Source organism: Equus asinus, chromosome 20 (assembly GCF_041296235.1).
Source record: "Equus asinus isolate D_3611 breed Donkey chromosome 20, EquAss-T2T_v2, whole genome shotgun sequence".
In the NCBI taxonomy this organism is placed as follows: domain Eukaryota; kingdom Metazoa; phylum Chordata; class Mammalia; order Perissodactyla; family Equidae; genus Equus; species Equus asinus.
The window spans coordinates 111,917,828-111,945,521 of record NC_091809.1 but is presented as its reverse complement, the minus strand read 5'-3'; the positions used below and the strand labels follow the sequence as shown (position 1 = coordinate 111,945,521).

Here is a 27,694-nt window from a genome sequence, read left to right as displayed (position 1 = left end):
TCTTCCTAGTCTCATTCTCTTCTACAACACTAGTTAAAGTTCTCAAAAACACATCTTCAGACTACTGAAAAACTAAAGTGAAAATGCCTCCACACTCTTGGCTGAATTATCAAAAACGAAATGTAACAGCTGGACAGCCTCGCAGGACAGGTGTAGACAACACAGGGGCTCAGAGACTGCCACAGGTCAACCACTTCACATGCGGTGGTTCTGTCTGGTGATCAGGTCACACGGTCAAGGACTATCTAGCATCACCGTTGAAGCCGTAGGGAATAACAAGAGGAAGAGACTGGGACCCACAGCGAGGCCAGAGGCACAGGAGCTCCCTTTGTCACCCCTCTCTTCATTCTCAGCAAAACCCAGTGCAGTTCAACCAGTGCACAGGGTGAGTCCACCCCAGAAGGCACACGAAGCTGGCGCTGCCAAGGACAGGAAGATAACTGAGACAGGATCCCCGCCTTCAAAGACTTGACTTCCAGTGGAGAGGCAGCCGTGGGCACAAGAAATTGCAGTGAAGACAGGATGTGGTCAGTGGGATGACAGGGTTATCACATATCAATGGAACACAGCAGGGAGGCCTTTTCTGACTAGCTATAAGGGAAAATCCATAAGGGGTTACTGAGTCGTACCTCAACGGGAAGTGGACTTCCTCCCAGGGAACGGGAAGGGTGGGTGGGGAGAGGACCACTGTGTCCACTCGTGGTGGGGCTAGGTTATTCAAACCAACCTTCCCCCTGAAAACAACAAAAACCTTGATAAATCTTTTTTAAAAACTCTTAAAAGCACCAAAGAGTTGACAAGAGAGTAAAGAATTCTAGGACAAAACTGAAGGGAAAACAGATAATCGAGGACAAGGGACGGAAGGTGCTTTTACTCCAAAGGTATTCTGCCTGTTCTGGAAAGCGTTCTGGAAAGGAACTGTCATCGTGATAACCCCATCTGGTTTAGGTGGTTACAGACACCAGAGACGGACGGGCTGGAGGAAGACACGGGACAGAAGACATGGAAGCCGACACTGAGTCTAACGCCTGGCCGTACGGCGTAAACCCATTCTGCTCCATTTGGACGAGGGGCAGAGGCCGCATGGGCAGGCTCTGTTCCCACAGTTACTGGCCCTTGTCCTTTCCTCACAATACAGCAACCCAGGGGGCATTTCGTGTCCACAGACTACAAACAAAAAGGCTGTGCAACCCTGCTCTCCCCTTCCTGCAACCTGGTAACAGCACTAACCTGTCTAACTCAACATTTAATGACCCAGGTTCCACAATGCCATACTCTGACCTTTTACACCTTCCACCAAGTTTCTGCTGTAACTTTCACTCATTCCTACAGATTACGTATTCTTTCAAATAGGGGAGCTAAGTTACCAATCGTTTTCAACTTTTAAAACATTCAGCCAAGGCTGTTAATCAAATCACAGATTCCAAGGGCTGCAGGGGGTCACGTTTAGTTTGTGTGTCAGAGCGCCTGCTACTTCTGTCCACTTCTAGCGGCTACTCTGTGCTGCGTGCTAGCACTCCAGGGTTGCCAATGCTTTTAGTTGCTACATCGAATGGACTGTTTCAGTCAGCAGCCTTCATGGCCCCTCTAACAATATTTGCAATTGTTGGCCACACTGTCTCTCCTGGTTAGACTCCTATCATCTCTGGCCACTCCTTTTCAGTTTCTCAGTGAACAGCCATTCCCCAAGGTTCTGTGCTAGGAAGCCATAACACAACATATCCCCAAACCCCACCCACCCACTCGGCTGCAGGTAATCTCATGGAGGTAATGCTCAATGTATGGCCTCCAGCCCAACCTCCTTTAATTCTCTCTGCACCCCCACTTACCAACTGGAAATCTTCACGTGGCTCTTTCACCGATACATACCATTCAACCTACTCTTCAATGAACCAAACATCTTTTTCCATAAAACTTTCTCCCCCTCTGTTCCTTATTTTAGTTAAGAACACCACTTTCCTCCTGTATCTCAAGCTCAAAATCACAAATTCATTTTCAACTCCCCACTTCCTGACACATTCAATTATCACGGAATCCACCTCCATATTCTCTCATCCCCCTCTTCCTTTTCACTCCCAATATTAAAGCAATGGTTCAACTCCTCATTATCTCTTGGCTTAACCGTCACAAAGGGAATCTTCCTTCTGCCTCGAGTTTCTCCCCACTCCAACATTTCCTACTTACGGTTATCAGTATTACCTGCTTACATACATCTAACCTTGCTCAAAGATATTCTCTGGACCTGAGAATAAAGTTCAGACTTGACAGCCTATATGCAAAGCTCTCCATAATTTGACTTATGACCCAATATTCGCAGCCTCATCCTCTACTACTGCTCTTATGAATTCCTCCACTTGCCACCACGGCACCCTGAGGGCCACGACACCAGTTCGTATCAAATTCCTGAGCATTCCCTGCCCCTGACTCTATCAACTAAACCTCCTAGAGAGAAGTCATGCTTCAGACAGACTACATGTCTTTGTTAGAAATAACATGAAATAATGTCGATACTTACCAATACTTGCAAAAGTCATGAACCAGGAAGTCACAAAAAAGTCTCCAAGCACATCAAAAAAAATCTAGATGAATCAAAATTTGAAAGTAGTATCAGCCCCCTAAGTTCACCAATCAGAAGATGTGCTTCCATGAGTTGGCAATGGCCTGTGTAAACCAGTTAGTGACAAAGATGCATGGGAGAAACAGCAGCAAAGGAGCGAAAAAGAGACAAAAATCAAAAGCAGGGAGAAGAAAGGCAGCAGAAAAAGGCAAGAGAAATAATGATTAGAGAGGAGAAGGAGCAAGAGTTCAAAGGGAAGGAGCAGGAGAGGACAGACAGCTGCGGGGCGGACGCGGCGACTCAGCACAGGGCACAGTGCGCAACACTCAACACAGCAACACAACAGCCCACGAGCCTCAGCAGTCCACAGACAAGGGGCCACAAACGGCACAACGGCATGCGTTTAGTCAGCAATCAGCCTAAGCGAGCTAATCGCCTCTAGAAAACACAGGCTTTCCTAAAGGCAGAGCACTGCATGATGGCCAACTATCTCTGAGCGCAAAGGGACGCTTGGTGCTCAATCTTTTATTTTATTCACTTGCAAATAAATTTTTTCTGGAGGATGACACAGTCCTTCGCCTTCTTAAAGAACATATACACAGGGGCCGGCCCAGTGGCGCAGCGGTTAAGTTCGTACGTTCCGCTTCTCAGTGGCCCGGGGTTCACTGGTTCGGATCCCGGGTGCGGACATGGCACTGCTTGGCACGCCATGCTGTGGTAGGCATCCCACATATAAAGGAGAGGAAGATGGGCACGGATGTTAGCTCAGGGCCGGGCTTCCTCAGCAAAAAGAGGAGGACTGGCAGTCGTTAGCTGAGGGCTAATCTTCCTCAAAAAAAAAAAAAAAAAAAAGAACATATACACATACCACAACTGCATCCATTCATGACAAAACGGTCCAGGGCTCCACACTACCACCGCACTGTGCAAGCAGCACAGTACCAGACCCACAACAGGAGCCCCGCTACCAGCTCCAAGTGGAGAAAGTTTAAAACTGTGTGAAGCTCAAAGCACAGACACGGATGCTTCCTGAGGGCAGACCCCTGTCTCACTGTCTTAATAGTCTTCATAGTTGAAGGAAAAAATGCTCAGCACTCCCCTGCCTCAATGTGCCTCCTGGGCCTGTAGTACAGACTAGGTTCCCAGATTTCAGCTGTTCTGATACTACCTTCACGAGTTTTACTATAGTCTCATACTATTCATACTCACATTTACTGTTTTTTTTTTTTTGTTTTGAGGAAGATCAGCCCTGAGCTGCCAATCCTTCTCTTTTTTGCTGAGGAAAACTGGCCCTGAGTTAACATCCATGCCCATCTTCCTCTATTTTACATGTGGGACGCCTGCCACAGCATGGCTTGATAAGCAGTGCGTAGGTCTGTGCCTGGTATCCAAATCGGTGAACCCCAGGCCGCCAAAGTGGAATAAGCGAACTCACCTGGCCAGCCCTTCATTTACTGTTTTTTGGTAAATATACTTTAAATCACCTCATTTTATTGCTTAGCCTCATCTTAAAACCAAGTATCTGCTGTGATATATATAAATACATATAAAATATTTTATAGTCATAGATATAATGAGTCACATAAAAACTGTTCACCTATGTACCATCTAAAATTATTTTTACATATCACCAATAATGTCTACCACACTTTAAAAAGTAATACACAGAGACTATACTTTATGTATTTATGATTTATGTAAGAAGAGGTCTCATTGAAAAGATTAAAACCTACATTTGCAACTACATTCTAACCACAAAGGATTTTTTGAGCCGACATGATTAAATGATCATTGTACATTTTCTAAAGAGTAGTTTTGTCATTTCAAAGTAAGCCACGTCACTAGAAAGATGGATATACCGGCAACACTACTAAATAACTAAGGAAACGCTTCTCAGAACCCACCTGCTAACGCACAGTGAAAGGTCTCACGGCGCTATTTCAGTTTAGAACTTCACCAAATTCACCTCAGCAGTAAGTTACAGGTTGTCGGGTTTAAGACGGAGCACGGGTCAACTGTTCCTGAACTTATGATTCAAGACCGTGTGTCTCCTGTTTCATGGGCGGCCTCCTATCCTTTGCTCTCCATTTCCTCGCATGCTATTGAGAGTTCCCGCTCTCACACTGCGTGTGGTCTCCCACCACCAAGCTTCTGCCGAGCACAGCCCTCCCCGCACCTGTGAGCGCTGACCGGCAGCCAGCAGCTCTTCATCAGAGCCGTGGGAGGGCTGTGCATCCTGACCCCTGCTCCAGCCGTGTGCAGCCTCCGGCTCCTGCTCTTCCTTGGGCATGAGCCCCACAACGCTCATCCCATAGCTTGCTTTGCACTTGGTAGGAGGTGGTTTCTACCGCTTGCAAAAAAAACCCTTAAATAATACAAAATAAAATCAAATGTTTCATGACTGAAAATCTGATCAATTCAGTCTTTGAAAGCGTCATCTAAGCAAGTACATGGATCATCAAAAATCTGTTCAATCAGGGGCTGGACCAGTGGCACAGTGGTTAAGTTCGCACATTCTGCTCTGGCAGCCCGGGGTTTGCCAGTTCGGATCCCGGATGTGGACACGGCACCACTTGTCAAGCCATGCTGTGGCAGGTGTCCCACGTATAAAGTAGAGGAAGATGGGCACGGATGTTAGCTCAGGGCCAGTCTTCCTCAGCAAAAACAGGAGGATTGGCGGCAGATGTTAGCTCAGGGCTAATCGTCTTCAAAAAACAAAGAGAAAAAAAAATTTTTTTCAATCAAATTTTTTCTAAAGATTTTTTTGACAATTCATTTTACTGTTTCATACCTGCAATGAAATAATGTATCAGAAATAAAAGCCTACCTTAGGTTAGCTAATCTATTAACTGTAAAATCAAAATCTTTATCCTAATGAAACATTCAAAAGTTAGAAACAAAAATTTTTAATAATTTTCTGCTCATTTCAATGATTCAACTTGCAGATATGACATTATTCAAAAGAAGGAACGTTACAGAACTATTTCATGAAAAATTTAATCCATTATAAGAGATTTTGCACCTCACACTGTTACAGATTCATTTTGTTTCCTTCTTCATTGAGGAATAATTCACATAAACTAAAATTTACCCATTTCAAGTGTATAGTTTGATGAATTTTAATAATTGTATAAAATCATGTAATGACGAGCAAAACCAAGAACAGAACAGTTCCGTCGCCCTATGACTTTCTCATGCTTCTCTGTAGTCAACCCACTCCAATAATCCCAGCCCCAGCAGCTACTTGAAGATTTTTAATGTTACCTATCTCTGTAGTAGCCCTGAATTCAAAGAAAATCTGAGACGTGCGTTAAAGTGTCTTCTAGCAGAAACAGACAAATCTTAGGCTTTGGTGTAGTGCAAGGTCAAAAAACAGGCACAAATTCCCAAAAGGAGGAGGAATGCTCCTTGATATGCCATCAGTGACCAACGATTAATACAGCTCAAGCTGACGACAAGGCCAGCGCAGCACGATGTTTCTGCGGTCTCGAAATAATGTTTCAGAGAATGCTGGCAGTCAAAATAGGGTGAAAATGACAATGCAGAAGGCTTATCTGGGAGAAAGCCGCTTTCTCTTGATCAGCTAACCAGTCCTGCAAACAGGCAGCCGTCTAGAGATACGTATTCCTCCTCCTTACTTTAAGAAGAAACCACACAAGCTGGCAGCTGACATTTTTCACTGTGTTCCCAACCATTGAATCTGCATTTTCACAGTACAAAAATTTATGTCAACAATGATGATCCTGAAACTATCAAAAAAGATTAGTGTTATTTTCACTGTTGAAAAACGGGAAAAACGGGGCCAGCCCTGTGGCCGAGTGGTTAAGTTCACATGCTCCGCTTCAGCAGCCCAGGGTTTCACCGGTTCGGATCCTGGGTGTGCGGACAAGGCACTGCTCGTCAGACCACGCTGAGGTAGCATCCCACATGCCACAACTAGAAGGACCAACAACTAAAATATATAACTACGTCCTGGGGGGCTTTGGGGAGAAGAAGATGGGGAAAAAAAAAAAAAGAAGACTGACAACAGATGGTAGCTCAGGTGCCAATCTTAAAAACAAAATATCCAAAAAAACCCCTGGAGAAAGTGTTAACCTTCAGCTAAACAGAAATCTACTCACCCAGCAGTCTGATGTGGAATTATTAGGATGCAAGTCTAAAACAGCAGCTGAGCATATACAAGTGCCTTAGGTGTATAATTCATTTAAATCCTGGTACTACCCTATGAGATAGATACTCAGTTAGTAAATGCCTAGGACAGGGCTGGCACACGGTAGGTGATAATTCGCATCTATCCTGCAGACAAGGGCAGAGGCCCAAGAGTCCTGGCACCAGCTCAGAGTCACAGAACTGACACGCAGCAGAGTCAGAATTCAAACCCAGGACGTGCCCTCCGGAGCCCACATTTTTAACCCTTCACTATTCTGCAACTTCTACATAAACACCACCTTTTCTCTAAAGATATAATTTATTATTGCTTCAGGTATGCAGTAGAAAGATTTAAAACACAAAACACTGAAAAGGTAACTCTTGCCTACTTTAACTTACCCAGTTTCCAAAGCATACGTAGAGTGTGTCATAAATTCTTGCCACTAACCAGTGTGTCACTTAATCTCTGAGCCTCAGTTTCCTCATCTATAAGTGAGGGCTGATAACGATACTTCACCTCACAGAGTTAAATGCGTAAATACACACATAGTGATTAGGAGGGTGCTGGAACACAGTGCTATACATTAGCTAAAATTATTACTTAAATGTTGACTTAAAATGTCTTCTTCTCACCACTTATATTTTATCATGGAAAAGAACAGTTTATAATACAGCCTCCGTGAGATGCCTAAATAATTCACTGTTAAATATCTTGCATCCTAGATGACAACTAGATGACAGCTAAACAGTTAACCACATTAACAAAACTTATAACGTTCACTTCAAGACAAGCTATACCCTTCTGATTTTTACTTACGACACTGCCAGATTTTTTCACAAAATTTCTCTTATTGCCTAAGTACTTTTCCTGTAATCGAGATCACTTTGCTTTGTAATGTAATCAAAAGACCTGTTTAAAGAATTGTTCTTAGCTCCCTTCTTTTCTAATGCTGTAATTTTCCTCCAACTATAGCACAGGTACCTTTCTACTTCCTTTTTCAAGACGCTGAAATGTATTACATAACTAGCTTAATGCTAATCTATATATAACCACTTATAGTCAAAAGGGACCCTCTGAATGCCCACATGAGTATTAAGTGGCGTTTTATACCCTTCCAACATTAAGAATAAGAGCATCCTGCACACTCTTGCCTCAAATTACATGGATTTTCTTTAAGATTATGGAACATATTGTAACAGCAGCATATAATTTTCCAACACAATAATTCTTTTCCAGTTGAAAGGTATCCTGTAATATTATCAGCATCAATGGGAAAAGACCCCCAATTTTCAATCTGACAAAGCTTTTGGGGGTAAGCTTCATCCTCAGTAAACAGCAATTTTCACATGTATAACTGCAAAAAATATAGGAATAACATAATTAATCATTTTAGACCCTAGACCATTTCAAAGCATGGATTATTATTCAACTTAAATTAATAGAAAACTAAGATATTTTTAAAATAGATTCATAAGGAGAAAAAAAGACCAATGCACTTTTATTAATAAATAAACTCCTTAATAAAACATTGCTCGAAATGCTGATTCAATTACCTTTATTTTTATATAATAAATTATTAGGCAACAGACTTAATGGTATGTGAAATAAATGTGTTTCATGCTAATACTGCCCCTTATATTTATATGTATCTTTAAACAATTCTAAAGTATCTCAGTCAATAAGAATTTTTTTCAGAATCAAGACCTTGAACAAGCAGTGAACTTACAAAAATTGAAAGAAGGAAACAGCATTTACTAAATCAACATGTATTGTAAACTTAGCGGCCAACGATTTAGCAATATTTTATCCCAACAACTAATTATGTAGGAGGCGTTAAATTCCAAGTCTTCTGAACTTGGAAAAGCACATGTAATAAATGTGCCTTTTTACAAAATTAGATACAGAATGGTATTTTTGTCAAATGTAATTTTATCCTCCAACTGTTCTGCGACGTTGAAAAATGCAGACTGAGAAAATATGGTAATTCAAATTGGAAAGCAAGAATATGAACTTTAAAAGTCTGCTTTTGTTAAAAAAAAAAACTGATAAACACGATAAACAGTATGGTTTTCCCTTATAATTTTCTCCTTCTCAACTATTAGAAACTCTAAACTTATACAAAAAGAAAAGGAAAATAAGTTTCACTTCATAAGCCACATATAATGTAAATCTCTTCAAAATTAAAGCAGAGTAGTAATTATGTCTGAGCTTCCATAATACTTCACTAACTGTACATGAATGAGGTGTTCCACAGAAATCCAGAAAACTGACGACTATGCCTTTAAGCAACTGTAAACCCTTTGGAATGGCAATGATGAGAGGTCTGATGTAACAGGAGACAGTGTGGAGTCAGAGGATATGTGAGCAAGCCTGGATCCACCCCTTACTGACTGTGTTTCTGACAAACCGCTCAACTGTACCTGAGCCTGGATTTCTGCACTGCGAACACGGGGACAGCATATCCCACCCTACAGGACTCTGAGAGGGCAAAACGAGAGAGGATGTGGAAGCATCTGTAAACTGTAAAGTACAAACTATAAAATACCACACACGTGCTGCTAATTATACACTTACACTACATACTTGCATGCCTTCTGAACGAGAATACAGTGAACATAATTTAACACACGGCCACATCATGCCTATAAGCGATTGTGCTAAGCTGTGGTCCAGGGACTAAAGACACTGCACTCCAGGCTGAAGGAGGCCAAGACGCTGGGCTGACGGCTCCGGTGCCTCCTTATAGCTCACTGCCTTTGTACTGTCCAGCCTGGGCCGAGACTCCCAGCCTCTAGAGGTATATTACACAGCCAGCTGGAGAGAGCCTTCTCAGAATAACACCAGTTGAAATTCTCTCTCCTATAGTTTGCTGCCCCACTTCCTCTCCCACCTTCTCTCAATAAATAACTTTTCTTCTTCAGAGGAAAAAAACGCAGCACTAAATGGGAGCTCATCAACGTCCTTCACCACACTGATGAGTGAGCCCACTCCTGCACCACCCCTTCTCCCTTCCTACCTGTAACAACGGAGCCAGGTCCTCCCTGCTCCTACCGAAAGCTAACTCTTCTACCTGTGCTTTAGATCCCATCCCCTCTGCCTTCTGTCAATTATCCTCTCTCTCCTATAGCCTCAAGCTTTCTCTTGGCTATTTCCCACAAAATTCAAACATGTTCAAGTTTCTCTCATCTTCTACAAGGAAAAGCAGGAAAAAACCTTTCAACACACTCCAGCCGCCCTCATTCTCCTTACCTGACAGCTATGCCTCTCCTGTCCTGGAGAAATAACACTAAATGCACTCTTACTGGGGGAGGGTACTCCTAAGGACAGGGGACAGGGCAGGGCGGTGGGAGGCAGGGGTTGTAACTAAGATAATTTTGAGACAATGAGTTAACAGTTACGCAGGTGGGGGGAGGGGGGGAACAGGAAACCAGGGAGAGGCAGCAGCAAACGCAGAGGCACGTGGCTGAGGAAGTCTATCCGGGCCGACGGGAGAACAAGAACAGTCAGGGCTTCTACTAACGGCAAATGCAGCCACACATTTATCCCTGTTCCCTCCCAAAACTCCACCAAAACAGCAGCAAAGCAATAAAAATTAATTTTTAAGGGCAAAGGCATAAATGCATAAGAACAAATCTAACAGGAGAGAAGAGAAAAAGCAGGTGAGACACCAAAATTTGAGGAGATAGAAAACTGGTCAATAAACAGTAACCAGCTCAGTCCATCTGAGCAAATAAAACCCAAGCCTGAAGCAGGAGACAAGAAGAAGCGAACGCACTCACGTAGAGACAGATGAGCTGGGCGCAGAAGGCAGTGAGACCCACTGAGAGCGGGGCTGGGGGCCGGACTACAGGAAGCCTGGTGGACACCCTGGAAGGACGAATGAGACCTCCAGCTCCTCCTCATCACAGAGCTGGCGTAACTCCCTTCTGCCACAGCAGACGACAGGTGTACTGTGTGAAAAGACAGACCAAAAAGGTTCTGGATCTGGGAACATCAGGATGAGGGCAGGGTGCAATGGCACACTGAAAACAGGGGAAGGAACAACTGACACGCAGAGCAGTACGAGCCCAGCTCCCACCACCCCAGGCAGATGTGAGAATCCCTCTCAGAAACGGGCTCAGACGCTGCACACTTGGGGTTACCCAACAGCACGAGTGACCAGACCTGACGAAGGCTCCCAGGAAGGAAGCTCGTACCATCTCATTCTTAGAAAGGAACAGATGACCAAGGATCACCAAATTTATGAAAAGTGCCTCCACCACAGAAGGAGGGTAAAAACAAAAACAAACAAGAAGAAAACTTAAAGATATTCTACTCCCAAAACAATAACAGGAGGCCACACATGCAAAAAGCAAATTCAGGAAATAAGGCAGAGTCCTTAGAGATTAAAAATACAAAAATAAAACTGCCAACAGAGAAAGTGAAGCACAAAGGTGACAATACCCAGTTCACTCCCTGAATAAATACGCACTGAGCGCCTGCTACCTCCCAGAGGTGGCTGAAGCAGGAGGAAAATACCGCGTCCTAGGAGACAAGTGGGGAAAAACATCCAAGAAGAGCGGGTGACAACCTGTGTCAAACACAGCCCTAGAAGGGCTGACCCCTGAACGCTATCACTTGTGAAAGTGGCTTCTGCCTGGAGGAGGAGGCCCGTCCTCAGGATGCCCAGCGATCGTGCCTTCCCATTCCCTACCCAAGGCCTCCCCCACAGCTCACCAACAGTACGGCGGCCCGTTCTCCACCCCGGAGCGAGTCACCCAGCCAGGACACCACCTCTGTGCAGAATCCCCTAGCTCCATGGGGCTCAGGAAAAACCAGGTTAGGAGAAGAAACTTTGTTTTTTTAAACTGGGTTTGGTCTAGAAAGTTCTCTCTTCCACACTCCATCTCCCCACGAGGAGCCACACAGCACAACTTATCTGCAGACAGTGAGGCCAGTCGTTCCTCTTTTTAACGGTCGTTCTTCTTCTCGTCTCACTTTTGTCCTCACATTTGCAGACCCCATAACACAGTGCAGTGGCCCCACACCCAGATGTGCGTCAGAGCCATCTGCCCAGCTGGCTAAATCGTAGCCATCAGGGGATCAAAAGGCAAAAGGAAACTTCTCAGGGTTATGGAAACGTTCTATGTCTTGACTGAGGTGATACTTACACAACTGTACACAACTACAAAAAAATAACAATACATTTATCATTCAAACTATGACGTTTCAGAAAGTGAAAAGGGGAGCTATTAATTGTGCCAGGTCAATAGGCATAAACCAGAACTATTCTGGGAAAACCAGGATAAATGGTCACTTCACTAATAAATCAAAATAAAGACTAAATATTGACCACTGGTTTTAGCAACACGGATATTGTGAAATAACAGAAAATATATATATTGGTCTCTGTCCCCAGTTTCTGGCACAAGTCTTCTAAATCCCTTAAAAATTTACTGTGTGACAGGAGTGTCTTTTGTTCTAATGAGGCCACTCTTGGTGGACTCCTGGATGGGGGTGGTCACCAGAAAGACTAAGCCGTGATTGGAATCTCGGAACTTTCAGGCCCACTCCCCATTCTCCAGAGAAGGGAGAGGGGCTGGAAACGGGCTTAATAATCGATGGTGCCCACAAGATGAAGCCTCCACAAAATCCCAACAGCACGGGGTTCAGGGAGCATCTGAGGTGGTGAACACACACACCTACGTGCCAGGAGGGTAGCACACCCCAACTCCACAGGGACAGAAGCTCTCGTGCTTGGGACCCTTCCAGACCTTGCCCTACGTATCTCTTCATCTGCATCCTTTATCATATCCTTTATTATAAAATAAACTGGTAAACATAATTATTTCCCTGAGTTCTCTGGGCCACTCTAGCAAAGTATCAAACCCCAGGAAGGGGTCTGGGAACCCCAATTTATAGCTGGTCTCTCAGAAGTACAAGTGACAACCTGGGACTTGTGACTGATGTCTGAAGTGGGGGCAGTCTTGTGGGACTGAGCCCCTAACTTGTGGGATCTGAAGCTAACTCCAAGCGAATTACAGGACATCACGTAGGTGTCGCAGAAAATTACTTGATGTGTGGAAAACCCATAATCCGGTGTAGGAAGAACTGTGAGTGCGTGAGCAAAGGAGAAACACAGGAGGACTGCGTGTTTCCATTAAAAGATTTCATTAGCGATCCTGACAGGAGCAGGTCCAGCACAGTGGTGCAAGCGAGGCCTCATGGGAGTAGGTTTAAGAGAGATGGGAAGAGAGAACTGAAGAAACGAAGTAGAGACAACTTCTTGAAGTAGTTTTTGCTACAAAGAAGAACAAAGAGTTGGGGCAAGAGGTGACAGAAATGGGTAGAGAGAAAGGGTACTTTTTCAAAGATGGGAGAAATAATGACACATTTTAATGCTGGTAGGAATAACCCAGGAGAACAAGCCAGACATCCTACAAACTCACAGTTCTTTTAAATAGCAAGCTGAGGACTCATAGAAACCTAATGAACCCAAATCCAAACTAAAAAGACCTCCCCAGCAGAGAGGAAACCCATCACTGTCTTCATCTCTGGCACAAGAGCAGGAGCAGGAAGCCATCACAGACACAGATAAGAAAAAGTGAACTTTCAATAAATTTTAAAAGCCACGCCGAAACTGGCATGACAACTTAGAATCCCCAGGCACCCCAAACATAGAAACAGTCTGTACCCACCCACCAGTTCTCTCCCAGGCTGTACCAGGTACTCACAAGAAAGAACAGAGACGGGGCAGGAGAGCCAAGACTCAGCCCGTGAGGCACAGCAGGCACAAGAGGCCTACTGAGGTCGAAGGGCAGGCCTGGAGAACTGGAGAAACCCTCCAAGGAGTCCAGGCGGCAGTCATCCCAGCGAAGGGAGGGCCAGGAGCTGGAAGAGGCTGAGAGACACCACTCCTAACACGTGGGGGCCTGCTGCAGCCAGAGGACAGCGAGGAGAGCCCAGGCGGCTCCTGCCGCAGTCAGGGCGCGGGCTCTGCTGGAGGGCAGGCTGCGATCCTGTTCACATCTTCCGAGGAATCACCAGAGAAACCACCACCAAGAAAGCTCAGCTCAGTTTCGGACTGGGCCGACGCAGACGGCCCACAAGCTGCCTCTCAGAGGACGCCCACTGCTGGGAGTACACATGCCACTGACCCCAGGCTCTACTTTCCATTACAATTTTTCACATTCAATAAAAAACAGTAAGACACGCAAAGAAGCAAGAAAATGTGGTCCGTCATCAAGAAAGGATAGAGAACGAGACTCAGACATGGCCCAGATGTTAGAATGATCAGACAGGGCATTTAAAATAATTATGACAAGTACATTAGAGGATCTAGTGGAAACGGCACACAATCTGTGTGAAAAGATGGAAGAGAGATGAACACTACATAAAAGAGAGCCAGGAGAAATGTTAGCTATGAAACTTAGATAATAGAGACTAAGAATTTAATGAGTTTATCAGTAGATGGACACAGCAGAGCAAAAATAAAACCAGTGAAGTTGAAGATAGGTTCATAAAAATTACGCAAACTGAAATGCAGAGAGAAAAAAAGACTGGGGAAAAAGGACAGAGCATCAGATAGCTGTGGTACAATCTCCCTGTATGTTATTAGAATCCCAAAGAAGAGAGGGATGGAGCAGAAAAAGATGTAAAGACATAATGGCTGAAAATATTCCAAAGCTGACGAAAGAAAGACATCAACCAACAGATCCAGGAAGCTCAGTTAACTCTAGGTGGGAAAAATACAAAGAAAAGTACACATTAGGCACAAGACAGAGAAACTACTAAAATCAAAAGATGAGATCTTGAAAGCAACCAAAGAAAAACAACACATTAAAAAGAGAACGAGGGGGCTGGGCCCGTGGCTGAGTGGTTCACCTCATGTGCTCCACTTTGGCGGCCCAGTGTTTCACAGGTTCCCATCTCGGCGCGGACATGGCACCTCTCATCAAGCCGTGCTAAGGAGGGGTCCCACATAGCACAACCAGGAGGACCTACAGCTGGGATATACAACTATGTACTGGGGGCTTTGGGGAGAAGAAAAAAAAGAGAGAACAAGGATCTGAATTATGGCTGCTTGTAAATGAAAAAACTCCTGTCAATCTACAGTTCTCTGTCCAGTGGAGATAAAAAACACCTTCCTGAAATGAAGGCAAGAAACGCAAGATGGAAGGGAAACAACACAGTGACATCAGAAAGGGGAAATGTGACACACACACAGAGGTAACCTCGTGAAGTGATAGATGTGTTAATTAACCTTATTGTGGTGACCAATTCACAATGTATACATGTATCAAATCATCACGTTGTACATCTTAAACTTACAGAATGTTCTATGTCAGTTATAGCTCAATACAGCTGGGGAAAAATGTAAATGGACTAAACGTCCCCAATAAAAGGCAGACACTGACAGACTGAAATGTCTTTAAGGCCTCAATTACTTGCCATATACAAGAAAACACACTCAAAACATAAAAGAGAGACTGAAAGTGAACGGATGGGAAAAGATAAATCCTACAGACACTAAGTATAAGGAAGCTGGCATGGCTGTTAAATATCAAAATAGACCTCAAGAAGAGTACCATGAGAAATAGAGAGGGGAATTTTATAACGATCAGAGGTTCAAACTCACGAAGACATGACCATCTTAAATATATACGCACCTAATACAAAAGATCCCAAACAAATGAAACAAAAATTAAGAGAATTAAAGAGAAAAACACAAATCCACAATCACGGTTGAAAATGTTAATGTCCTTCTCTCAGAAACTGATTTAAAAAATAGATTAAAAAATCATTAAGGATATAGAATATTTGAGCCACCCAATCAACATGACCTAATAGACATATATAGAACACTATACTCCATAACCTCAGAACACAAATTTTTCAAGTGCATGGGAACATTCACCAAGGTAGACTATATGCTGGGCCATAAAAACAATTTTAACAAATTTCAAAGGAATGAAATCATTCCAAGTACATTCTCCACTCACAACAGGATTAAATCAGAAATCAATAATAGAAAGATATCTGAACAGTCTCCAATATTTAGAAATTAATGTACTTTTTAGTAACCCACAGGTCAAAGAAAACTATTACAGAGAAATTTAAAAATATTTTGAACTGAAAGCACAGGATGCAGCTAATGCAGTGCTCCGAGCTGAGAGAGATGCATAGCTTTAAATGGCTACATGAGGAGAGAGGACAGGTGTGCAATCCACCAGGTATGTTCCACAACGATACGCTAGAAAAAGAAGAGCGGTAAGCAGAAGAATATAATAAAATTAAAAGCAGAAATCAAGTGAAGAGAAAGTGGACAAACAAAAAAATCCACAAACTAAAAAGCTGGTTCTTGGCAAAGATTAATAAAATGGATAAACCTTTAGCAAGACTGATCAGGAAAAAATAAACAGAAAACACAAACTGCCAACATAAAGAATGAAAAGAAAAACATAACTACACATCTTACAGCAATAAAAGGATAATAAGGAGATAGTATGAACATTATGAGAATAAATCGGACTTGTTAAATGAAATTTTAAAACTCTTGAAAAATACAATTCACCTACATTGACAAACAGGAAATAAAAAATTTGAATAGTCCTGTAATCTCCAAAAATGATTAAACTCATAATTATGAAATTTTACACAAAGAAAACTTCACGCCCAGATGACCTCCCCAGTAAATTCTATTAAATATTTAAATAAGAAATAGCAATCTTACACAAACTCTTTAGAGAAGAAAGAAAATGGAATCATTCCCCCATTATTTTATGAGGCCAGCATAACTGTGATACTAAATTTAGACATGGACATATAAGAAAAAAAATTACACCAATACATCATGAATCTAGACATTAAAATCCTTAACAAAAGAGAATCCTGCAACATAAGGAAAGCACAATACTCCATGAATAAGTGAGATTCATTATCCTAGTAACACAAAATAGATTTAACATAAGAAAAGTCAATGTAGGGGCCGCCCGGTGGCGCAGCAGTTAAGTTCACACGTTCCACTTAGGCAACCCGGGGTTCGCCGGTTTGGATCCCAGGTGCAGACAAGGCCGTGCTGTGGTAGGTGTCCCACATACAAAGCAGAGGAAGATGGGCACGGATGTTAGCTCAGGGCCAGGGTTCCTCAGCAAAAAAGAGGACTGGCAGTAGTTAGCTCAGAGCTAATCTTCCTCAAAAAAAAAAAATCAATGTAATTCACAGATTAAAAGAGGAAAATTAACACATGCAAACTTCAATAAATGTTAAAAAAAAATCTAAGAAAATTCAATACCCATTCATGATAACTATGCTCAGCAGACTAGGAAGAATTTTCCTACCCTGATAAAGTGTATCTTAAAAAACATACGGCTAATGTTATATTTAACGGTAAAATACTGAAGGTTTCCCCCCAATACCAGCAACAAGGCAAGGGTATTTACTCCTACCACTTCAATTGAGCATCGTAACAGAAGCACATAACTAGTGCATTAAGGCAAGAAAAAGAAATAAAAGGCATACATATTAGAAAGAATTAAAACTCTATTTGCAAATGGCATAATTTTATTGGTAGAAAATTCTAAGGACTCTACAAAAACAGCTATGAGACAATTTAGAAGCAAATCTACCGAGATTGTGGGATACAAGATCAGTATATAAAAATAAACTATAGTTCTATATACCATCAATCAGCAACTGGAAAATGAACTTTTTTAGAAACATATGATTTACAATGGAATCAGAAATATTAAAAAACTAGAAATAAATTCAAAGAAAGATGTGTAATACTACACTGAAAATCTTAAAATATTTCTGAGAGAAATTATAGATGACAAGTAATGGACAGATATACTCAAGGATTAGAAGACTCAATATTGTTAAGATAGATGTATATTCAACACAGTCAATTCAAATTCAAGCAGGATTTTTTAAATAGAAATTTACAAGCTGATTCTAAATTTCTATGGATATGCAAAGAAACTAAAATAACCAAAATAAACCTGAAAAGAAAGAAAAAATTAGAGAACTTTATGTAACTTTGAAACTAACTATAACCCCACAGTAATCAAGACAGAGGCATTAGTAGAAGGATAGACAAATATACCAAAGAGAATACAGTCCCAAACAGACCCACATTGCCAAGACAATCCAAAGGAGAGAGGAAAATCTTTTCAATAAATGAGAAAGAACTGGATATTCATATAGAAAGAAAGACAAAAACACGACTTCCCATCTCACACCATACATGAAAATCATAGGTCTAATGGTAAAAGCAAACTATAAAGCTTCTAGAAGAAAATGTACAATATTCTCATGACCTTTTTAGAGAAAACACAGAAAGCACTAACCAGAAAACAAAAATGTGATAAATTGTATTTTGTCAAAACAAAAAACTGCTCATCAAAAAACATCATTAAGAAAATGCGCTGCCAAGTCATAGACTAGGACAAAATACACACCAGATCAAGAATATATTTAATTTTTTAAAAAGACACAACAAAAATTATATAAATGGCTAATAATCACATTAAAAAGTGCTTAACATCATTAGTCATCAGAGAAACACAAAACCACAATGAGATATCACCACAAATTGTGCAGTGGTCCTCAATGGGATGGGGAGGTTGGCAATTTTGACCCCCAGGAGACATTTTTAGTTAGTAAGTGGCATCTAGAATGCTGCTAAACAACCTCCAACACACAGGACAGCCCCTCATATCAAAGAATTATCCCGCTCAAAATGTCAATGGCGGCAAAATTGAGAAAGCCCACAGCTGAAATCTAACACCACCAAATGCTGGTGAGGATGTGGAGCAACTGGAATGCTCTGATACGTTGCTAGAGGATGTGCAAAGGGTCCATTCACTTTGGGTTTGACGGATGCTTGTTATACTAAGTACAAATGGCTTCTCACTGCCAAATCAGAGACGGACATGGCCAACGAGGCCCTGTGTGATCTAGACCTAGCCTACTTCTGCAGCCTCCTGTCCCACTTAACTGAAGTATGAGAATGACCTGGTATTAAGAAATTTTTCAATAAAGTCTACTTGCTTTCACTCTCGGAAATCTTAAAAATTCTGAGATAAAAGAAACCTTAAAGCCATTTAGTCCAACGTAGTATCCAAAGAAGGGATATTAATACATTCCTGACAGCGCAATACCTACTGTCTCTCACAATAAACGCTAACAGTTACAGCAAAATCTCACAGATCTATTTGATAAAAACTAGAAAAACAACTGATGAATGTAAGTAACGGTCCTCCACTCTTTTTGCAAACTGAATTAACTGGAGACCACCAACACTGGCTTAAGAAACATACAATATAGGTTGAAAAAAAATAATACAACAATTCAGAAAGATACTGTATATTGATAAATACCACAACTCATTTCACAGAAGAATGGAGTCTGGTGAAAAACAGCATATCAACGGCCTAAATTGGCACTATTCAATTGAAACATAATGAGAAGTATACATGCAAGCCACCTACGCAATGTTAAAAATAGTAAAAAGCAGATGAAATCAATTTCTATAGTACATTTTATTATATATGCAAATACTTGTGCATATATCATGTAGAGAATATGAAAAGTAGCCCGTATATACAAAACTAGCCAGCACACACTATCAACATGTAATCCACATGAACAAGTTCTAGATTACCCTGTATCCTTGTTTTGCACGACGTTTCCGAGGTCCAATGTGCCTGTCACCTTTGTAGCCTATCTCTCCTTGGATGGTCCCACTGCAGCGCTCAACAGCCAGCGGGCGCTGGGGGCTCCTGGGCGGCTCACTGGTGCCACGCGGCGCACCTGCGAGCCCCGCACCTGGATGACGCCGCCCCGCCCTCCTCTCAGCACACCCGCGAGGCCCTCACCTGGACGCCAACGCCCCGGCCCCTGCGGCGCACCTGCGAGCCCCTCAACTGGACGCCGCCCCCCGCCGCCCGCAGCGCACCTGCGAGCCCCTCAGCTGGACGACCCCCGTCCCCCGGCGACGCACCTGCGAGCCCCTCACCTGGACGCCGCCGCCCCGCCCCCGGCGGCGCACCTGCGAGCCCCTCACCTGGACGGCCCCGCCCCCCGCAGCGCACCTGCGAGCCCCTCACCTGGACGCCGCCGTCCCGCCCCCGAGGCGGCCAAGGCGCTCATGCCGGCAGCGACGGCCAGGTCTCCGCTCCACCGCCGGGACGCGGACCCCGGCCCAGGGCGCCCCGCAGCCCCTCAGCGCTCGAGGCCCCGGTTCGCCCGTCACGTGGCGCGCGGCCCAGCACCCGCGCGGCGCGGACTCACCGTGCGCACGAGCCGCCGGTAGCGCCGCCGCAGCTCGGCCGCGCCCGCCGAGGGCCCCGCGCCCAGCGCGCCGTACGGGTCGGGAGGCGGGGCGCGCGCCGCCATCGCAGCGAAGGAGGCCCGGCGTCCGCGAGGCTCGAGTCTGTCGCAGCCCAAGGCCAGAGAGGTCAGCCGAGCGCCGGCCCACCCTGCGCCCCGGTCGCCCGCCGCCCACTCGGGCCGGCGTCTCCTTCCGCCGGAAGCCGGAGCGCGGACGTGGCCCCGTTTCTAGCCGAGCCGCAGTGGCCGAGGCACCGAGCGGAAGCACCGCCCCGCGCCGGACGCGGTCGCTATGGAAACCGGCGCCGCCCGCGAGGGCGCCGAGCAGTAAGTGGGGGCGCGGCGCGTTCGCGGGTCCCCGGTCCCCGGCCGCGCGTCCCCGCAGTGCCGCCTGTGCCGGCCGGGGGTCTCCTCCGTTCTCGCGTCTTTCCTAGAAAGGCTGTTCAGCCTAGCGACTTCTTTGGGACCGTAGCAGCCGGCTTGGACGTAAAGCCTTTCCCGGGCCTCCCTCGCTCGCTACTGCTCCCCGAGCGGCGTGGGGGACGCTGCGCTCCGAGAGCTTAGGGTGGTTTTCACGGGGTCGCTGCTCAGATTTGTTTTCCATGTTCTTGTTTATCTTCTATCAAATCTCACTTTGAGAAACAGCTGAGATAAGCCTGAGCACGTTAAATGAAGTATTCTAATCTGGTGGATTATTTAAGGATGGAATGAACTTTAGAATAACTGACACGGGAAAGTGAAAAAATCTAAAGCAAAAAGCATAGATTAGGTTCTCCAGAGGATTCTGTCGCGTTGAAAAGCGGACACCAAGAGCCCTAGACTAAGTCAGAGCCTCTGGTTGGAGTCCTGGTTCTGAAATACCCTGTGTGCGGCCCTAAGGAAATCCCTCAAGGGGCGGAGGTCAGGGTTGTCCTACATGGTGCGGTCAGAGTGATGCCCCGCCGCCCACTCCCCTCCCGCCGCCTAGGCCTTCCCTGTGTGGATAGTCTCACGTCCTTCAGTTTTTATGCCGACAGCACTTTATTTTGATTTATGATTGAATCAGGGCATTCATTGTGTTCTCTCTTTTAGTCGTTTTTTGACCAAATTCTGAAAAGTCTAATCACAGTAACTCAATTTTCCCAATTCACAGTTTTATATTTGTATTTATTTATTTGGGATTGGAAAGTAAGAGATACACTGATTTTTTTCCCCCAGCAAACCCTAAGTTTCTCTCATTGCATTTTGACATACTTTAGTTTGCGTCCCTAAAGCATACTTAAGTTTGCAACTTTTTCTTTTATCTCCCTAATGTCATTATTCCGCTGAAATGATCAATCATTCATTGATGTCATCCAATATCTAGTCCTTATTTACATTTCCGTAGTTGTCTCAGAAATGTCTTTGTATGGTTAGTTTGCTTGATCAGGGTCCAAAGTCTACACATTGCCTTTGGTTCTTCTGTCTCTTAAACATCTTTTTAGCTAGAGCAGTCCCACTTCTCCAATACTACCTTGTTTTTTTTCTCTTCCTGACATTGACTTGTTGAAAATCTAGATTAGTTGTCTTATAATCTGAATTTGTCTATGTATGCCAGAATAGACTTCTTAAAACATATTTTATATGAACTCCTCATTAATCTTCCTTTTTTTCAGTTTCTAGAGCAGTACTGTCCAATAGAAATAAAATGTAAGCCATAAATGCAAGCCACATATGTGATTTTAAATTTCCCAGTAGCCACATTAGGAAAGTAAATAGAAATAGGTGAAATGATGTATTTTATTTAACCGAATGTATCCAGAGTATGATCATTTCAAAATGTAATCAATATAAAAATTATTAAAGAGAGAGTTTACATTCTTTTTCATACTAAGTCTTCAAAATCTGGTGTGTATTTTACTTGTACAGCTCATCTCAATTTGGACTAGCCACATTTCAAGTGCTCACTAGCCACATCTCACTAGTGACTATGGTATTGAACAGGGCAGTTCTAGAGGAAAGTCCTAACTCCTTAACCTGGCATCCAGTTACCTCCCCAATACGGACCTTAGTTTTCCAGCCTCATCACCTATTACCTCCATACATGAAACATTTGAACAGTTGGATCTTTTCTTGGTACTTCATCCCTAATTTTGTTCAGATGGTTCCCCTGGCTTATAACACCCTAGTCCTTTGCTTCCACCTATCAGCTTTATCCCTCCTTTAAGACCCATCTCGTCCATCAAGCCTTTTATGATGGCCGGTCCTTAGAAACTACTTCCTCCTCTCAACTTTCGTAATGAGTCCTGTCTGTACTCCTCATTTGCACGTATCCTGTCCCACAGGGTATTGCTGCACACTTTAAATGCATGTTCTGATTCCCTAACTGAATTATAGGAGCCATGAGGGCAGGAACACCTGTCAGAGAAACTGAGCACGAGCTATCTTGCTAGATTCTCTGGAATTCTAATGATGTGTATCTACAATAGGATTGTTTCTCACTATCTTATTTTAAGGTGGTAACTTATCCATTTCATATAAAGCTAATATAGCAGAAATATAAACTATGGAGTCAGATTGCATAGGTTTGAATCCGGCTCTGCCTCTTGATGGGTATGTGAACAGTTTAAGTTAATCAATCTCTGTGCCATGGTTTCTTCCCCTGTAAAATAGAAATAATTATAGTATCGCTCTCATAGGTTTGTTGTGAGGATTAAATGAGATAATACTGCCTGAAAGTAGTAAGTACTCAGTAAAGATTAGCTATTATTATTAATGTGAAATATTTGTTGCTCAGTTTTGACATATTTGAACATTAAGAATTTATAGCAGTACTTTAGGAATTTCCAAACGGAGCAAATGAAAGCCACAAACTATTGAGTTGAAAAAATGAAACCAAATTCAAACGTTTGTTGAACTATAGTTTAGTTTGCAGGATAAATTAAAAGCATGGGCAAAAATCTCTTAATTCCTTTGTCCTCAGCATCTAACATAAGCGAGGTAGGCATGCATTAAATAATTGACTTCAGCATGATTGATCGAGTGCTATATCTAGAGTTAGATATAGATATAGCAGGGGTCTAAAGACCCTTGGTGGTTGTGACAGCAAAAAATCACATTCTACTCAATGTCCACCACACATTAACAAATTCTTAATTTGAGTCGTATTGGTAAATTGTGCTTCCTATTGATGGATAGTATTCACAATATACACAGTGTACTTCTGCTAATTATTTCTTAATACTAGGATTATATTTACTTGGTTCTTTCTCCTGGTTTCACTGCCAACTCTTGTTTAATTTCCTTGATCTTGTGTATTTTATTTTTAGGTTTTCATGTCAGTGAACTAAGCTGTATTTGTTTTTAAGGACCACTGAATGTTATGGTTATGCTCTGGAATTAGATGGTAGCCCTAGAGCAACTTAGAGTCTACTGGGAAGGTAGAAAATGTACCAGGAATTAGTAGTGATGAGCTTTAAAAAATGCACAATGATGTGGTACGTGTATAGCTTTCACTCACTTATTCATTCAATCATCACATATTTATTGGGTGTTTACTGTGTCCCACACTTTGTTGCAAGAGACACAAGACGGTTGGCTGGAGCCCTCTAGAAAGCTTAGAGTTTATCTGGGTGGACAGACAATTACACAGGTGCCTGAAATAACTGGGAAGTGCTGTGCCAGAGGGAATACAGGTGCTGTGACAGTTAATGCCTCATAGTCGCACAAGTAGAATAAGGCAGATTGCTGGAATGACTGAGATCCTTGAGTCAAAGTGGGGCTACTCCAGGAAGATGTGGGGAAGAGTTAAGTTTTAAATAACACTTTGACAGAGGAGTGAGATGAATGCCTCGAATTGGAGAAACTTCTGTTTTTCTTTGTTTTCGGCAGATTATCATAAAACTTTAGACAATATCGAGAATCAGCTCTAATGAACAATCCTACCTCATCTTTTAGAAACGGTTTTTCATGTTTGCATTTTTTCCCTCACTGGTTGTCATCACTCTGTTCTCTTTTGTCTTTTCAGTGGTAACCATCAGTGACCCCTCACAGAGTGTGAGCAGGGCCGTGCACTGAGCAGGAGAGACCGAGGTAAATACTTGGTGCTGTCAGCACACCTGTTGCTGTGTTTTTCTGGTTTGTTTGTTTAACTCCAGTTGTGTCCTGTTCTTTCACGCTTGCTTCAGACCCCTTTGTGGTCTTTATCTTATCTGTTCCTTTATCTTATCGTTCCTGTCTTCCTAGCTTCCTCATATCTGATGTTTTAATCTTTCCGTGAACCTATTAAAGATACTGTATAGAATCCATCTTCTGTTTCTCCTTGGTAGCCATAATAAATTCCAACTTCTTATTCCCCCATTCACTTCTTTACCCCTTTCTCTTTGTTCTTGTGCCCACCTCTGGCTTTTCTGTGAGCTTTCCAGTTACCTCGAAATTTGAAACCTTTCAACGATCTCTTCCAACCCTGTGGTGATATGCATTTATATGCTATTTTTTTAAAAAAGCATTCTCCTTTACATTTTAGTTTTTAAACCTGAATTTTTTTTAAGTTTATTTTTTCTTTTGTCATGTAATTGACTCAGAAGAAAGGTTAATCTGAATGATCAAGGAGTGTTAATTTGTGGGTTAAAATGTGTTAAACAGTTGCTATGAAGTCTGTTTAAGTCAATTAGAGAGTATAATGAAGATGTTTCCAGAGTGTTAGGAAACCTTTTGAAGTTACCTAGAATTCGCTCGTGTGTATCGACCGTGGCACCTGGCTAAACACGCTATTGCGTTAGGTTTGTAAACTGGTGTGTATTCCAATAGGGGTAAATTGGTCTGCATTTTGTAGGAAGTTTGACTTTATTACTAAGATTCTTATGTTTTAAGAAATAAATTCATGATTTAATTCATCCTTAGCAGAATGGAAAACATAATCAATAACACTATCTTTGTTACTCTCAGATTTTTTTTCTAAAATAAAATGCAGCTGGACTGTATGATCAACAAAACATTTCTGAGTGTTTGTTTATAAACACTCTTTGTTTTTAAAGCAAAATTAGTGTCATTATCGTAGGTTCCTTTAATACTAAGCACCTGATATAGAAAGGTAGCATTGATAAGGACATGTAAAATTTGATCTAGTCATTTAAAGAAATGATTTTTTTCCCCTCCAAAATTATTTGAAATAATATTATGAAACATTTTAGTGTTAGTTAAATCTTCAAAAATTTCAAAATAGTTAATGTTATTATGCAGAGTTTAATGTTGTTATGCTCAATTTCAATAGTTGAATATAATTTTTGTATAATGATAGCATTATGTAAGATGAATGAAGCGTTGCAAAGTCAACAATTCAAATCCATGGAAATATGAGGGTAAAAATCAAATTTTAAAATATATTCTTCACTTAGCATCAGGGTTAGTATAATACTATTTTTTATGATTTTTGTCAGTTTACTAGTCATAAACACATTTAGCATTTCAGCTTCTTTTTGCAACCTTTCAGTTTAATTGTTTAGAGACTGGTGAAAAACAAGTCTTATATGCTAAGGGGATTTCTGCAATGATGGATTAGATGCCAAAATAATGAAACCACGCAGCTTAAAAAATAAACTGAAGAATAGATGTTTCCTGATGAATTTCTACAAAAATATCATATTTTAAAAATATTTTAATCAATTCATGGTATTACTTTTTAACCTACCATAGAAGCACCATGAGTATAGTCTTCCGTAGCTCATTAGCAATTTATTTAATGAGTTTTTTGTGTGATAGATAGTTAATGTAACAGACAAATGACAGATTGTTTGCCTTTAATGATTTCCCTGTTTCAGGCCCATTACAAAGCAATTAGAAACCTGACAGCATTTTCACTCTGCATTACTGATCATCTAAAGTGATGAGGAATGAGAGGTGATGAATATTAATTGTATATTTTCATATGATTATCATAAATTATTACCTTGTCTGAGGTGCTGCAGGTGAACAGGAGCATTAGAGAAAGACAGTCAGATATATTAATTTGAAAGACTATGATTTTTTAAATCTTTGTAGTGTAAATCCTGATCTGCAATGTTAGTCTCTATGAATATTAAATGAATTATTTTTAGTTTCTATCTATATTGGGGTGACTTAAGTAAGTTTTTTTATTTCAGTACAAGAAAAGGAAAAATTATTCCATAGTACGTTGTACATATACATATTTAAGTTCAGAATTTTAAAAATCTAATTTGGAAAATAAGAGTGAATTTTGTTGATGTACATATAAATAATATTCAGATATATCAATACAGAGAAAAATATGCTTAGAAAAAAATCTTAGTCTTGGGTTAAAGACTGGTAATCCTGCAAAAGAAGAAGTAAGATAAGAAAATGTAACCAGATGTAAAGGGAGATTTTTTTCTGGGTCCTCTGTAACAGTTCTTTTGGTCTTAGTCCCCACTGTATCCTGCTTCTGCACTTTCTTGCCTCAGATAGGTGAGGCTAAGCCTTTGATCAGGACTCAAGTCCTGCTGTTACTTGCTTCCCAGCCTTGGACTTGGAGCAAAGGTGGTCCAGAAACTAGATAACAGTCTTCAGTATAGGGAGAACTGACAAACTTAAAGCATTTGAAATGGTAAGAAATGGATTTGGATCAATTTCACTGAAGTAAATTAATTTATATTTTGATATGTCTCTAATTGTAGATATTAGTTGGTGATCAATACATACTTAATGAATTGAGTTGAATTTCATAGCACTAATAAGACCATGTCTTGCTTCAGTCCAGCTTTTGGGCCTTTTTCTGTGCTTGGCTCTGTGGCACACCATCTCCTGGAGAGGCAAGGCATCCTAGATCCATCTTTATTTATGAATGTCATACGCTATATGATAATGTGATTATAAATCAATAAAAGCATATTTTTTTCATGCTTCTTAGAAATCACTCTCCTTATTTTATATATATTAAAAGTAAAAGTGCCAGGTCCCCACAAATGAATTCTGATGTTCTGGAAAGTTGAGGAGAGCCATCTGAAATTCATTACATATTTACTCAGGGAAAAGTCAGATGCCATAGTGATAATGGCAGATTATCAGTGAAAAGGATCAAGACCCTAGCCTTTAGTAGTCCAACTTAATATTTTTACTGGCTAAGCTTTCCCAATATATTCTTCTTTATGTCTGATGACCTGTCAGGATTTGTTTCACGGGGACCTCCTCCATCTGTAGAGCAGGTCTAGCAGGCACACTCTACAGAATCAGGATGGTGACTCCCAGTGCCCTCCACTCCTTTCTACTGGTGTCCTTTATTTTAGTCTTGCTCTAGACTTTAAGTTGATCCTTTCTATGGCCCCACCAATTCTCCTTTTCTTCTCTTTCCACTTCTAACATAACCAGCCAACATAGCTACTTGACTTTTGGGCAGATTACCCCATTCTTTTGTTACAGGAATGGTTTGGAAATCTTACATATTTTTCCCATGACAGAGAACAGCTACTCATACCTTAGTTCGTAGCAACCTGGGCTGTCCAACCATGACACTGTTAGCAAATCAACAGCTGAGGAAACCAACATTCCTAAGTCGTAAATTGTGAATAACTGCATCTTCTCTGATGACAAGGAGACTCTGGAACACATTCCATCACATCTAAAATTTTTTTCTTAGATAGTGCAGGCTGCTGACCTAAATAGAAAAATGAAGATTCACGTTTATCAGGGCCAGCCCTGTGGCCTAGTGGTTAAGTTTGGTGCCT

General features: G+C 42.0%; 2 protein-coding genes across 4 annotated transcripts in view; one reads left to right on the top strand and one right to left on the bottom strand.

The window, feature by feature from the left end:
- DNAJC24 (DnaJ heat shock protein family (Hsp40) member C24) overlaps window positions 1–20,297 on the bottom strand; it is a 54,436-nt gene extending 34,139 nt beyond the window's left edge. The window contains exon 1 of one of the 2 annotated variants that reach the window (XM_070491428.1): window positions 19,980–20,297. In XM_070491428.1, coding sequence (XP_070347529.1) covers window positions 19,980–20,084 — 105 coding nt within the window. In that variant the 5' untranslated portion in view covers window positions 20,085–20,297. The remainder of the gene's footprint in view (window positions 1–19,979) is intronic. The other variant, XM_070491429.1, reaches the window with a different exon arrangement.
- The window catches only part of DCDC1 (doublecortin domain containing 1), a 428,668-nt gene continuing 421,179 nt past the window's right edge, over window positions 20,206–27,694 (top strand). Inside the window, exons 1-2 of one of the 2 annotated variants that reach the window (XM_070491396.1) lie at window positions 20,206–20,345; window positions 24,004–24,068. The gene's annotated coding sequence lies outside the window, so the exon portion shown is untranslated. The remainder of the gene's footprint in view (window positions 20,346–24,003; window positions 24,069–27,694) is intronic. The other variant, XM_070491394.1, reaches the window with a different exon arrangement.